Genomic DNA, 14,101 nt, shown 5'->3' on the forward strand with positions numbered 1-14,101 from the left:
TAAAAAAACTGAAATCTAAGACCATTATGTTGGAAAATGAAAGATTTTTAATGAGTTCTATTGTGATAGAACAGGAAAGCATCTTGTTAAGATTTTAATTTTAGGTCTTTAGATGTTTGCTTAGGACATCAACAATTTAACAGATCTCTCTTGGATTATGAAAATATATACTTTAGCATATGCAATATACACTTCACCTTTAAGGATGGTTGGCAAGTTAATTTGGATGACTAGTGTTGCATGTATCTTCGAGGCACAACTCTGCGTTACCAGAAATCTGTCCATACCTTCAAAGTATTTACCCAGCATGAAGGACTGATGAAAATCCTGATAGCTGCGCAGGTAGCTATCTAAGAGGATGGTGGGGAGGGAAAGGTGAATGTATGGGTGCAGCCTGGATTATTATTTGATCAGCAGCTCCTTGGACTGATTCCAGGGGAAGATTGATATTAACTCAGGTCCTCCACTGTGTGTGTTTCCTGTGGACTCCCCCCTGGAATCCAATCCCAGAACACATTTATCAAGTTGATTCTTTTGATTTTGGATTATTCATTTCATAGAGAATGAAGAGAAAAGTTTGTTTATTCAATGATTCCCTCAAGGAATCCCACAATGTTTTGTGGTGATAAAAGAATAAAGGCAAAAATTTCTGCTAAATTTGTTTTATTGAACCACCAATTCAAGATGGTAATGCCATCAGGAATGCTGGATGAACAGGACAAATGGCAACTATATCTTTACATAAAGGAATCAGAAGAATTTATCATTTATACTGAAGCATAATATTTTCTGTTTTAAGCCAATTCTTCCATTAGTTAATCTAGAGAGAGAGAGAGAATATTTAGAGTTGTTAGGATGAGTGACATAAAAAAGCTTAACTAGAACAGGGGGAAAATGGAGATAATGATCTCAATGCAACAGTCTTGTAAGAGCAAATTCTCAAAAATACCTTCTAATCTAAACATTATCTATTTGATATAGATTTGACAAGATAAAATTCCACAGAGTCCTTCATCGTTCCATGGTAGATAAATTCAGTTTCCCCCACAATTTACTGTGCATAGGTCTCTCAGAATCAGCAGATGGTCCTGTTTCCTCTGCATGAACATTTAAGCTTTCATGACAATTTTTGTCAGAGTAAGATTTTATGTATCTCTTCAGTCAATATTTTCCACCCTCACTACTTAGTTTGCTGTGTGCAAATTAATTGCAGCTCTCCACCCAAGTGATGACTACATAATTGGTGTTACATGTACATACTATAGTTTGTAAAGTCTTTGGGAGGAAAAGCACTATATTAGTGTAAATATAACGTGTAGATTTACCTTTCGGTTACATCTGCCTTCATGCTTTATGCCAATGTTAACTCCAGTTATCCTTGAGAAGAGAAAAATTAAGCATAATGTGTATTTCTTCAAAATAAAACATCTCATTGTCACATGTAAAAAAATAAAGGAAATGGACTGTATAGTACAAGACGTTTGACCGAGACAGGTTTCAGAGTAGCAGCCGTGTTAGTCTGTATTCGCAAAAAAGAAAAAAGTGAGCTGTAGCTCACGAAAGCTTATGCTCAAATACATTTGTTAGTCTCTAAGGTGCCACAAATACTCCTTTTCTTTTTTGACCGAGACAGACATATTCTTATTAATCCTCTCTGATATCTTGATCAGTTATCTGGCATGCCAATTTTTCCAGTTTGAAACCATATATTCTTACTCCTTGGCATCTGCAGGACAGGTTTGGCCTAGTCAGATCTTTCAATGAAAACCCTGCCCTCTGTTTATAGAAAAAACATTAAAAACAGTGCTTTGTCCCACTAACACCTGGTCTCCTGATATCATCATAACTGGAAACTGCCTTCTTACATTATCTGCACCAAATGTGCAATGACTTTTACACAAGAAATTCTTTGCAAGTTTACTCACCATCTTGCTGAACACAAGTTACATTTGTTGCTATATGTGATCCCATCTGTGCCACAGACAGGTCTGTAAATCGCTGTGCAGTAAATGTGTTTACCCTTTTGTGGATTTGGGAACTCACCACAGACATCCTGCAAAAGTAGTTATATAACATTATAACCCCATTTGTTGTTGGGAGTAATAAGTCATCCGTTGTAAGACTCATCTATTGAGCTAACATAGCACCTTTCTTTAAGCAATGAGGCTTCTCTAGGAAGTAGGTAATTTGATCTCCATTTTACATATTGGGAAAGAAAGTCAGAGTGGGCCAGATTCTCCATTCCTACTTTTCCGCACCCACAGCTATTACTTTAGTATGATACTGTGCTGAGAAAACTTTGAGATGGGAGTAAAGAGGCTCTTTAAACCCCCTTATGCTGCCACTGTGGCATAAGCGGACCATGTCACAAAGTATAATCAGGGCTACAGATATTATAAGACCTTCTGACAATGGATATGTTTAGACAGGCGTACTCTGTGGGGATCTTTAATCTCTATTATGCTGCCACTGTGTCACGAACTGACCACTTCATGAAGCAGAATCAGGGGCCAGAGAAATTACAAGACCTTCCCAAGGTCATGCAGAAAGTCTGTGACATAAACAGGAATAGAAGCCGAGTTTCATATCTCCCCAGCTTTCCTTTTACCACAAAGGCCATACTTTCGCCTATCTCTTTGATGTATAATAAATAATTAAAATGCCCCAATCACCATGGTTTCCAAGCCCCACCATATTCACTGTCATCAGAAACACCATCTGCTTCACTGAAAAAACATAATCAGTTAGATCAGCCCTTCTTTCTTCCAAGGGTGATAAATCAGTTGCCTATAATTAATCTGTGTGCGGAGAGGTGGTAGAGGAAGGAGAGGAGGTGGGATTTGTGTTGGGGGTCATGAGATCTGGAAAATCAAGGTCCTGTCTTCTCTAAGTGACCATTACAGATCCCAAAGCCTTATGTGTAAGAGTAGCATTTTTCCATCTATCAAGTGTTATCAACATTTTTGTGACCAGGATTTATACTATGCAACATGTCAATTTTAATGATAATTAATAAAAATGTGCCATTACCTTCTCCTTACATTTTCCTTTATGTGCCAGACCTATGGTAACCCCCTTTCTACAGGATGAAAAGTTGAAAGAGAGAAGACAATTATTGTCAGTGAATAATAAAATTGTCTACCTGGTGAGTAAAACTCTCCAAAATTCACTATGAAATTACAGAAACAGTTAAGAACATATGGAATATTTCAAAGGGATGATTTGTAATGATCAAATTCTCTCTTTGATATAATCTCAGAAGTTACTGGGAATGTGAGACTCATCATCCCGATGGAAGTCAGCATGGATCTGATGCTAACCAACCATGGATTCCCATTGTGATCTGGGATTTGTAGTTTTGTGCATACATAAAGATAAACCTATTAGCTAGAGTGGTGGTTATCAACCAGGGGTCTGGGGCCTCCTGGAGGGCCACAAACAGGTTTCAGGGGGTCCGCCAAGCATGACCGGCACTAGACTCACTTGGACACCGGGCAGAAAGCCAAAGCCCCACCACACAGGACTGCAGCCCAGGGTCCCAAGCCCTGCCACCCGGGGCTGAATCTGAACCCTGAGCAACTTAGCTTCACAGGGCCCCCTGTGGTGTGGGGCTCCAAGCAATTGCCCTGCTTGCTACCCCCTAATGCTAGCCCTGGCTTTTGTATGCAGAAAACCAGTTGTGGCACAGCTGATCCGTGGAGTTTTTAATAGCATGTTGGGGGGAAAGGAGGCCTCAGAAAGTAAAAGGTTGAGAACCCCTGAGCTAGAGGATAGTGCAGGGGTGGGCAAACTACAGCCTATCAGGGCTTTGGATCTGGCCCATGGGATTGCCACCACCGTGGCGCCGCAGGGCTAAGGCAGGCTCCCTGCCTGCTCTGGCCCTGCGCTGATTCCGGAAGCAGCCAGCTCCACATCCCTGCAGCCTCTGGGGCAGGAGGGGGCAGAGGGCTCCATGCGCTGCTCTCACCTGCAGGCACCACCCTCCACAGCTCCCATTGGCCAGGAATGGGGAACCACAGCCAAAGGGAGCTGCGGGGGAGGTACCCACAGGCGAGAGCAGCATGCGTAGCCCTCTGCTCCCCCCATCCTCCAGGGGTGGCAGGGACGTGGTGCTGGCCACTTCCAGGAGTGATGTGTGGCCAGGACAGGGGGAAGCCTGCCTTAGCCCCACTGCACGCTGCTGCCACCCCAGAGCTGCTCAAAGTAAGCAGTGCCGGGCCAGAGCCTGCACCCCAAAACCCTCCTGCACCCCAACTTCCTGCCCAGAGTCCCCTAACCCCCTGCCTTTAGCCCCTTGTTGCACTCCTCCTGCACCCTAACCCCCTGCCTTGAGCCCCCTGCTGCACCCCACACCCCTCCTATACCCTAACTCCCTGCCCTGAGCTCCCTCATACACCTTGTACCCCTCCTGCACCCCAACCCCTTGCCCTGAGCCCTTCTGCACCCACTCCCACAACACGCACTCCCTCCCGCACCCCAACCCCAGCCCTATATTCATGGCCCTGCATGCAATTTCCCCACCCAGATGTGGCCCTCAGGCCAAAAAGTTTGCCCACCTCTGGGATAGTGGATCATATTAACTATGGTGTCTGGGGGACATAGGGGTTAACCAGAAGAGGTCAAAAGAATATGGATGTGAATCAGGGACTCAGCTACCTCAGGACATTGATATATCCCTGTATAAAGAAAATGCTTATACAAGAGAACTATCTCTTACCACTGATTCAGTTATTCCAAAGGTAATATTCAAGGACTTACAAGATTTCTGCACACAGCAGACATTCATTGCTGTAAGTGACACCATCAGTTCCACAGACTGGCATATAGATTCGTGGACAGGATATCTTGCGTGAGTCTTTTGTTTGTAGGTATCTACTGCAATCAATCTGCCAAATGAAGAAGTACTTATCTGAGCAGTGGTGAGGTGGAGCCAGTTCGCACCGGTTTCACGCGAACTGGTTGTTAACTTTTGAAGCAGTTTTAGAACCGGTTGTTAACCCGCTTCTCTGCAGGGGGCGCTGAGGCTTTGATGGGCTCTGGCCGGGAAGTGATGCAATTCCTCCTCCGGCCGCCGGGGGCGCTGCGCTGCAGGAGCCATGTGGGCTGGCGCCTGGCCCTGGGCATGAGCCCTGGTGCTGCTGCTGCTGCTGCTCCCCCGACCCCTGCCCTTGGGGCTCGCGATGCTGCCTGGTGGGTCCCCGGCTGCTCCGCCGGGTCTGGGCTGCGTCCTGCTGCTCGGGCTGCTCCGAAGTGCTCTCCCCATGAGTACCCACCACCCTGCCCGCAGCCAGCCCCCGCCTCCAGCCCCCCTGCATCCCCTGCCTGCAACCAACCCCTGCCTCCAGACCCCCCCACACCGCTTGCCCGCAGCCAGCCCCCGCCTCCAGCCCCTCCGCCGCACCTCCTACCCACAGCCAGCCCCTGCCTCCAGCCCTCCCGCCGCACCCCCTGCCTCCAGCCCCCCTGCCTGCAACCAGCCCCACAGCCTCATCCCCTGCCTGCAACCAGCCCCCGCCTCCAGCCCCTCCGCCGCACCTCCTACCCACAGCCAGCCCCTGCCTCCAGCCCCCCCGCCGCACCCCCTGCCTCCAGCCCCCCTGCCGCACCCCCTGCCTGCTACCAGCCCCACAGCCTCATCCCCTGCCTGCTACCAGCCCCCACCTCCAGCCACCCCCACGCCCCCTGCCTGCAACCAGCCCCCGCCTCCAGCCCCCCGCCGCACCTCCTGCCTGCAACCAGCCCCTGCCTCAGCCACCCCCGCACCTCCTGCCTGCAACCAGCCCCCACCTCCAGCCCCCCTGCCGCACCTCCTGCCCATAGCCAGACCCCGCCTCCAGCCACCCCCCGCACCCCTGTCTGCAACCAGCCCCCACCTCCAGCCCCCTGCCGCAACCCCTGCCTGCAACCAGCCCCCGCCTCCAGCCCCCCGCCGCACCCCCTGCCTGCAACCAGCCCCCGCCTCCAGCCACCCCCACATCTCGTGTCTGCAGCCAGCCCCTGCCTCCAGCCACCCCCTGCACTCCCTGCCCGCAGCCAGCCCCCGCCTCCAGCCACGCCCCGCACCCCCTGCCCGCAGCCACCCTCTCCACCCCCTGCCCTGCCTACAGCCCCCCACTTCCTGCCCGCAGCCAGCCCCTGCCTGCAGCCCCCCTGCCACACCCTCTGCCTGCAGCCAGCCCCTGCCTCCAGCCACCCCCCACCCACAGCTACCCTCTGCACTCCCTGCCCTGCCTCCAGCCCCCCCGCACTCCCTGCCCACAGCCAGCCCCTGCCTCCAGCCCCCCTGCACCCCCAGCCCTGCCCACAGCCTGCCCCCGCTGCACCCCCTGCCCTGCCTGCAGCCAGCCCCGCACCCCGTCTCCAGCTAGCCCTGCCCCATGCCCGTCTGCAGCTGGCCCCACGTCCACTGGTGCCCTGCAGTTCCCAGGACAGTAACCCTGCACACTGCTTCAATGAGGGGGGCAGGGAGCAGCTGGGACCCACATATGTGCACACCCTAGGGTGACCAGACAGCAGGTGGGGGGTAATAGGAGCCTATATAAGAAAAAGACCCCAAAATTGGGACTGTCCCTATAAAATCAGGACATCTGGTCACCCTAGCACACCCCTGGGGAGTGGCGGGGACCCACACGTGAATCGGAGCTCATTTCTAGTTCAGGACCATCTTTTTAAACCGGACAGGTCAGGCTTTTTGGTTCTTAAATTGCCGTCTGGGAGGAATTTTTAAATTTTAAAAATTGTTCCCGGGAAAATATGGACGTATGGTAACCCTGTTGATACAAAAAATACATACTGGGGCACATCCCTTAAATTAGAACTTTTTATAGGGAACCGGTTGTTAAGATTTTGGCAGCTCATCACTATATCTGAGTGAAGATTTGGAAGCATTTCAGGGCAGAAACAGCATCTCCTTATGTGGTGCCATAAGACAGTGAAGCCCTGAACCTGGTTGGAGTCAACTGCTATCAATGACTTCACAGTGTACAGATATTTCCAGCTGGAATATAGGAATACTTATTCTAGTGGTGGATTGAAAAGTTCACTTACTGTTTCCTTCATTCTCATTAGTACAAGAATATGAAGAGAGACTACATGGATACTACTAATAGAGTTTTACAATTCCTTCTTATAAACATCTTGGTTTACTTCCCTTTACTGTGTTGGTAGCCTTGGGATTTGGAATATATTTTGCTTTCAGGTGGAGGGGATGGCTTTGTGTTTTAAATTGAAACCCTGAAATACATCTTTTTGCGTGGAATCAGAGGCTGAAATATTATCAGTTAGATCAGCCCTTCTTTCTCCCAAAGGTGATAAATCGGTTGCCTATAGTCAAGGTGTGTGTGGAGGAAAGGTGGGGGCAGGGAGAGCAATGGGGTTTTATGTTGGGGGTGATGAGATCTGGCATACCAAGTTTCTGTCTCCTCTAAGTCAGCATTACAAAGCCCATGGCCCTTTTTGCAAGAGTAGGATTTTTCCATGTGTCTTTGCTAGTACTTCTCCCCTCCCTACCTCTGGGGTTCTGTGCTCTGTAATTTGAAACTACTCTCTGCCCAAGTGAGAGTTGCATTTCCATGATGCTCTATGAATATCGTGTAGTTAGTAAAACATTTGGAAGGAAAAACACTAGCAAATGAAAAATAGAATACACTTGGATTTACCTTTTTCATACATACTCCCTCATGCAGTAGGTTAAACTTGCCTCCAGTTTCCCTTGAAACACAAAAAGAGATCAAAATGAATGTCCTTGCACAGCAATACATCTCATAAGATCACTGTAGAATTGCACAGAAGTACATGGGATGTATAACATGTGATTGGGACAGATATATTCATATTATATTCTTTGACCACTCTATGTTTTCATCATTCCTGTATCATTTGCCACAGTAGATCTAATTATTGCTAATAGAAAATATTGATTTATTTACTCACCATTTTCTGGTGCACAAAAAACATATGTTGTTGTACGTCACACCATTGGTGCCACAGACAGGACGGTACTCTGTCGTACAGAGGAAGGTTTGGCCCTTTGCTTTTGGATAAGCACTGCAATCATTCTGCAACTGTAAATATATAATTTTCTAGACACACAGATGAATACATGATGATAACTATTAGTGTTAATTCTTTTGGGATGTATTAGAACAGTGATTCTCAACCAGCAGTCTGGTGCCCCCTTGGGAGCTGCGAGCAGGTTTCAGGGGGTCCACCAAGCAGGACCAACACTAGACTCACTTAGGCCAGGGCAGATGGATGGGGCTGAAACCCAGGGCCCTGAGTCCCGCCAGCCAGGACTGAAGCCTGAGCAATGTAGCTTTACAGGGACCCCTGTGGCATGGGGCCCCAGGCAATTGCCATACTTGCTACCCCCAATGCTGGCCCTGGCTTTTATATGCAGAAGAACAGTTATGACACAGGTGAGAGTAGGATTTTTCCATGCGTCTTTGCTAGTACTTCTCCCCTCCCTACCACTGGGGTACTGCGTTCTGTAGTTTGGAACTACTCTCTGCCCAAGTGCAAGTTGCATTTCCATGATGCTCTATGAATATTGTGTAGTTAGTAAAGCATTTGGAAGGAAAAACACTATGTACAGCAGTGGGTTTTGCCCTTTGGTGGTTTTGGATAAGAACAACAATCATTCTGTAACTGTAAATATATTTTCTAGACATATAGATGAATGAATGATAACCGTTATTGTTAATTCTTTTAGGGGTATATTAGTTCCATAATGGCCAGCATTACTATCTACTATCAATGTGGTAAACTCAGTGACTGACCATATGAAACACATGGGGATATCCTCTTTCCTATAGAAAGTGAACTTTTTAATCCACCCCCAAAATAAGTATTCCTATATGCCAGCTGGAAATATCAGTACCACAGTACCAATATATAATAACTAATCGCAATAATGATAACAACTGGAGTCATTTTGCTTTTTGATTAACCCAGCCCTGCCCACTACTCTGTTAGAAGTAGGTTCCTAGACTGCCCTCGTCACTAATATCTGAACACCTTCCACTAGTTTGTGTTTCTTCCAACATGGAAAAGTTGGCCACAATGCAATTCCCTAATGATTAGGGGAGAGTAAAAATTACTAAACAGGAAGAGTTGGACTAACCTGATTCGGAGGTTCACTGGCAATACCTAGAGCAAAAATATGGATATTCAACATACAATGAGACAAATCCCTGCAACGGAAAGCAGGTTATAAGCATTAATTCAAGAAAAATGTCCATTGAACTCTTTTTCTGCAACAAATGGGCCATATGTGGGGTTTTGCACCATTTGAAAATATAATAAGGGGCTTATCATTTGCTTATTATTACTATATATTTTTCAGGTTTTCTGCTCCACTGAAGATGGAGGGTAACTAATAGCACCTTACAACTTTTGAAAATATTTTTTTCTTCTAAGCCTGATCATTCAAAAATCTTTTCAGTCATTGGCACTGTTTAGGAGTTCTCAGTGCATGGATCCAGTGCTCCACATGATGCGTTGTGCAGAGGAGTGGGAATAAGGCAGGAAAGTTGCAAGCCAGGAAGTTAACTTTATGCTTAGAAATCCATTGAAGTCAATGGATGTTAAGCAGGTCCTTAATATTTAGTCTTCTCAGTAACATCTTTCAAAATGATTTCAATTCTTTTTGGAATGAGTCTTTTCACAAATTTGATGTCCCAGTTATACACATGGCATCTGAATCCAAGTTCTTTGAATATTAACCTGATCCTTAATAAGTAATGTATGATGTAGTATGTTAACATTTTATGGTAACTTTGCCTTAATACGAAGTGTTTTAAAAAACTGAAAATTCAAAAACTTGAAGAATGTCTACCTTCTGTATAGCTGGTTGAAAAATGAAGGTGCCGGGGGCGGGGAAGAATTTCATCAAAAAAATCACTGAAATTTCCCCCAAGTTTTTTGGAATTTTGAATTTCATTGATATTTTGAAATTGAATGTTTTACCACCATCTCTAGCTGCAACCAATTGTCATATGGTACATTTCACAGGACCATGGGAAAAGGGAGATTTTGTTAAAGGACATTAACCTGTACTCTTATGGTTCCCTGGATTGTCTACTATCCAAGCAAAACAGACCGGATCTCAGGATTCTTCTTAAAAACAAGCATATCATTGACCTTATCCTTTAATAGTCAAGGCTTCGAGAGGACTAGGAAGCAGCAAATACATGGCTCTATAGTAGGGTGACCAGATGTCCCGATTTTATAGGAACAGTCCCATTTTTGGGTCTTTTTCTTATATAGGCTCCTATTAACCCCTTCCCCGTCCCGCTTTCACATTTGTTGTCTGGTCACCCTACTCTATAGAGGCTACAGCAAAGAGTACTCACCTGAGAAGCAACATAAAAGTACCAGAGGGAGGACCATGAAGACACCAGCTGTCTTCATGGTGGAGATGCTCAATCTAGGTTAACTGCTCTGCTCTGCTCAGTAGATGCAGTACATCCCAGAGGGAGAGCTCATATATTTATACCCAAGGACAGAACCTCCATCCTGATTAGAAAATCACATGCAAAAGCCACCAATGATACTGGATACCAGAACAAGGTTTTTTTTTGTTTTTGTTTTTTTGAGGAAGTCCCAGTGTGCTTGGAATGATTCTTTCTCAACCTCCCCTTTGGCATCTTGATCTTTTGTGCAAAACAATTGTACATTTTCATAAGCATTGTGGGTTGATGTATGACAAGAAAAAAAAACCTACAGACCACAGTGAGTCTGATGATAATGTACAGGTTTTTGTGGAATTTTCATTATGGGCCGCATAAATTACCCTGTAAACTGTCTTTGCATTGTTACAGAAACTCTTTAGGTTTCTTCACACCTTAGGTTCCCTGTAGGTTCCTTCACACCCTACAAGAGCACTGTACAAACGCAGCATGTATTGGCTGATAGCTATGTATTTCCAATTATACTCCAAATCTCTTAAAATGGACTGTTCAACTCCAACCACCAGTTTCCAAGATGACATTTACCTTTCTTTCATAGCTCAGAATTCATCCCCCTTTGAAACATTCAGTTGCTCCAGGTTCTATTCAACATGTTGCTGTTGATTTATAGTCCTACAGGGCCTGATCCTTGTCTACCTGGCACTATTTCAAGATATTCAGCATTGTCATACCCATGGATGCTGCAGCTGTAGACAAACAGAACAGATGAGGAAAATGATGGATCCTGTCTAAGCAGTTCTCAGGTTCTTGCCTCCCTAAGTATCACTGCCCAGATTCACTTACCTCAGAGGTTATATTATTTTCCTGATTAAATCTCTCTCTATATGTTCAGTGTTCAAGTATAAGAAGAGCGAGAGCCAAAACTGTTCAACATTCAGGCTTTATTGCTTCCTCCATGCACACAGTCTTCTCTCATCAAGCACTTCATGAAAGTAGAGTTCTCTAGACATTACCTTATATATAAATTAGGGCTGTCAATTAATCACAGTTAACTCACACGATTAACTCAAAAAATTAATTGTGATTAAAAAAATGAATCACGATTTTAATTGCGCAGTTAAACAATAAAATACCAACTGAAATTTATTAAATATTTTTGGATGTTTTCTAAATTTTCAAATGTATTGATTTCTATTACAACACAGAATACAAAGTGTACATGCTCACTTTATTATTATTATTTTTATTACAAATATTTGCACTGTAAAAATGATAAACAAAAGAAATAGTATTTTTCAATTCATCTCATACATGTACGGTAGTGCGATCTCTTTATTGTAAAAGTGCAACTTACAAATGTAGATTTTTTTGTTACATAACTGCACTTAAAAAACAAAACTATGTAAAACTTTAGAGCCGACAAATCCACTCAGTCCTACTTCTTGTTTAGCCAATCCTAAGAGAAACAAGTTTGTTTATATTTACTGGATATATGCTGCCCACTTCTTATTTACATTGTCACCTGAAAGTGAGAACAGGCATTCGCATGGCACTTTTGTAGCTAGCATTGCAAGGTATTTACGTGACAGATATGCTAAAGATTTGTATGCCCCTTCATGCATTGGCCATCATTCCGGAGGACATGCTTCCATGCTGATGACACTCGTTAAAAAAAATGCGTTAAATAATTTGTCACTGAACTCCTTGGGGGAGAATTGTATGTCTCCTTCTCTGTTTTACCTGCATTTTGCCATATATTTCATGTTATTGCAGTCTCAGATGATGACCTAGCACATGTTCATTTTAAGAACACTTTCACTGCATATTTGATAAAACGCAAAGAAGGTGCCAACGTGAGATTTCTAAAGATAGCTACAGTACTTAACCAATGTTTAAGAATCTGAAATGCCTTCCAAAATCTGAGAGGGACGAGGTGCAGAACATGCTTTCAGAAATCTTAAAAGAGCAACACTCCAATGCAGAAACTACAGAACCCAAATCACCAAAAACGAAAATCAACCTTCTACTGGTGGCATCTGACTCAGTTGACGAACATGAACATGCATCGGGCCGCACTGCTTTGGATCGTTATCGAGCAGAAAACATCAGCATGAATGCCTATCCTTTGGAATGATGGTTGATGCATGAAGGGACATATGAATCTTTAGCACTTCTGGCACATAAATATCTTGCAACGCTGGCTACAACAGTGCCATGCAAATGCCTGTTCTCACTTTCAGGTGACATTGTAAACAAGAAGTGGGCAGCATTATCTCCAGCAAATATCTGCAGCATTATCTCCTTGTTTGTCTTAGCGATTGGCTGAACAAGAAGTAGGACTGAATGGACTTTGTTTTGTTTTTGAATGTGGGTTTTTTTGGTACATAATTCTACATTTGTAAGTTCACTGTTCATGATAAAGAGATTGCACTACAGTACTTGTATTAGGTGAATTGAAAAATACCGGTACTATTTCTTTTGGTTTTTATAGTGTAAATATTTGTAATCAAAAGAAATATAAAGTAAGCACTGCACATTTTGTATTTTGTGTTGTAATTGAAATAAATGTATTTGAAAATGTTGAAAACATCCAAAAATATTTAAATAAATGGTATTCTATTATTGTTTAACAGTGTGATTAATCACGATTAATTTTTTTAATCGCATGATTAATCACAATTAATTTTTTTAATCGCTTGACAGCACTAATATAAACATAATATCATACTATACCAACCTTTATTGGGAATTATCATTCTCACTCTTTTTTTTTTTTTTAAGTGAAAGAAAGAAACCCAATGGATGCTACATGGGGAGTGCTAGCCAAAAGGGAAGTGCTTATTTTTTCAGTTTCCTCTTACTGATACATGCCATGAGAGATTAAACATAAAAAAAGGCCTGCCATCTAAACTGGCTAAAGGAAAAATCTAAGGCTTGCCTGGGAGCTAGAGTCCTATGATGCTTTGCAGTTTGGCTAACTGAGGAGTGGAATTGTAACAAGCAGTAACCGTGTATTTTGAACTTATTGTAACAGATATTTTAGTAATACTAACCACGAAATGTGTGCAAAATGTATAACGGATAAAATGATCCAAATAAGGGAATAAACAATGACTAACTACCAGGTGTTGAGACAGTTGGAAAGTTGCAAGGGAAAAGAGGACTTAGGAAATAACCTAAGATAAGAAGTATGTATCAAAAGGAGGAAGTATTTAAGGGTCATTGTGGTAAAGAAGAAGGGGTAACAAGGAAATAATTTGTGAAGGGGGAGGAGACCATCTGCAGACTGGAAGCAGGTTGTCAGAGACAACTACAGAGGAAGGTATTCTACGGTGTGAGTAATTGTAGGCCTCTCTGTGTAATATTCTGTCTTTACTAAGTTTTAATCAATAAAATCCAATCAAAAGCTGTCTTATCTGAGTTTTGTTATTATTAATCAAAACTAAACTCGAGACAACCACTCGCATCAAAACTATAATCACAATTAAAATTTTCTCAATTACTGGCTATCAACAAATTATTACATATTGACTATTAATTATCAATATGAGAAACAGAGAGGTTGGTCTCCAATGTCCCACACAATCTTTCCAGTTTATAAGAGGGAAACCACAGTTTGAGAACAAAGTGCAATACTGCTAACATGAACTGGAATCTTTTTCTATAGGACAGGGGTTCCCAAACTTGGTTCA

At 43.7% G+C, this 14,101-nt stretch overlaps 1 protein-coding gene across 3 annotated transcripts; it reads right to left on the minus strand.

Moving 5' to 3' along the window:
- Positions 1-646: 646 nt before the first annotated feature.
- LOC119859648 (ovomucoid-like) lies at positions 647-11,020 on the minus strand. 3 transcript variants are annotated; one of them, XM_038411969.2, is made up of 9 exons: positions 10,995-11,020; positions 9,122-9,191; positions 7,933-8,063; positions 7,659-7,710; positions 4,759-4,886; positions 3,031-3,079; positions 1,926-2,053; positions 1,326-1,377; positions 647-820 (listed from the first exon to the last, which is right to left on the minus strand). In XM_038411969.2, the coding sequence occupies exons 1-9, from the start codon at positions 11,003-11,005 to the stop codon at positions 812-814; spliced, it is 630 nt and encodes a 209-aa protein (XP_038267897.1). In that variant the 5' UTR covers positions 11,006-11,020; the 3' UTR covers positions 647-811. The 3 variants fall into 3 exon arrangements, with proteins under 3 accessions (XP_038267897.1, XP_038267896.1, XP_043376114.1); XM_038411968.2 differs by lacking the exon at positions 10,995-11,020 and adding an exon at positions 10,353-10,608 and having other exon boundaries at positions 9,122-9,147; XM_043520179.1 differs by lacking the exon at positions 10,995-11,020 and adding an exon at positions 10,353-10,536 and having other exon boundaries at positions 7,933-8,081; positions 9,122-9,147.
- Positions 11,021-14,101: the final 3,081 nt, after the last annotated feature.

The sequence above is a fragment of the Dermochelys coriacea genome, chromosome 8, assembly GCF_009764565.3.
Source record: "Dermochelys coriacea isolate rDerCor1 chromosome 8, rDerCor1.pri.v4, whole genome shotgun sequence".
Taxonomy (NCBI): domain Eukaryota; kingdom Metazoa; phylum Chordata; order Testudines; family Dermochelyidae; genus Dermochelys; species Dermochelys coriacea.

Coding starts and splice junctions, on each gene's coding strand:
- LOC119859648 (XM_043520179.1), bottom strand. CDS start 10,410: ATGAAGACAGCTGGTGTCTTCATGGTCCTCCCTCTGGTACTTTTATGT. Junction 9,148..10,352: donor ACTTTTATGTTGCTTCTCAG/GTGAGTACTCTT, acceptor TTTTTGCTCTAG/GTATTGCCAGTGAACCTCCG. Junction 7,711..7,932: donor TTTTTGTGCACCAGAAAATG/GTGAGTAAATAA, acceptor TTGTGTTTCAAG/GGAAACTGGAGGCAAGTTTA.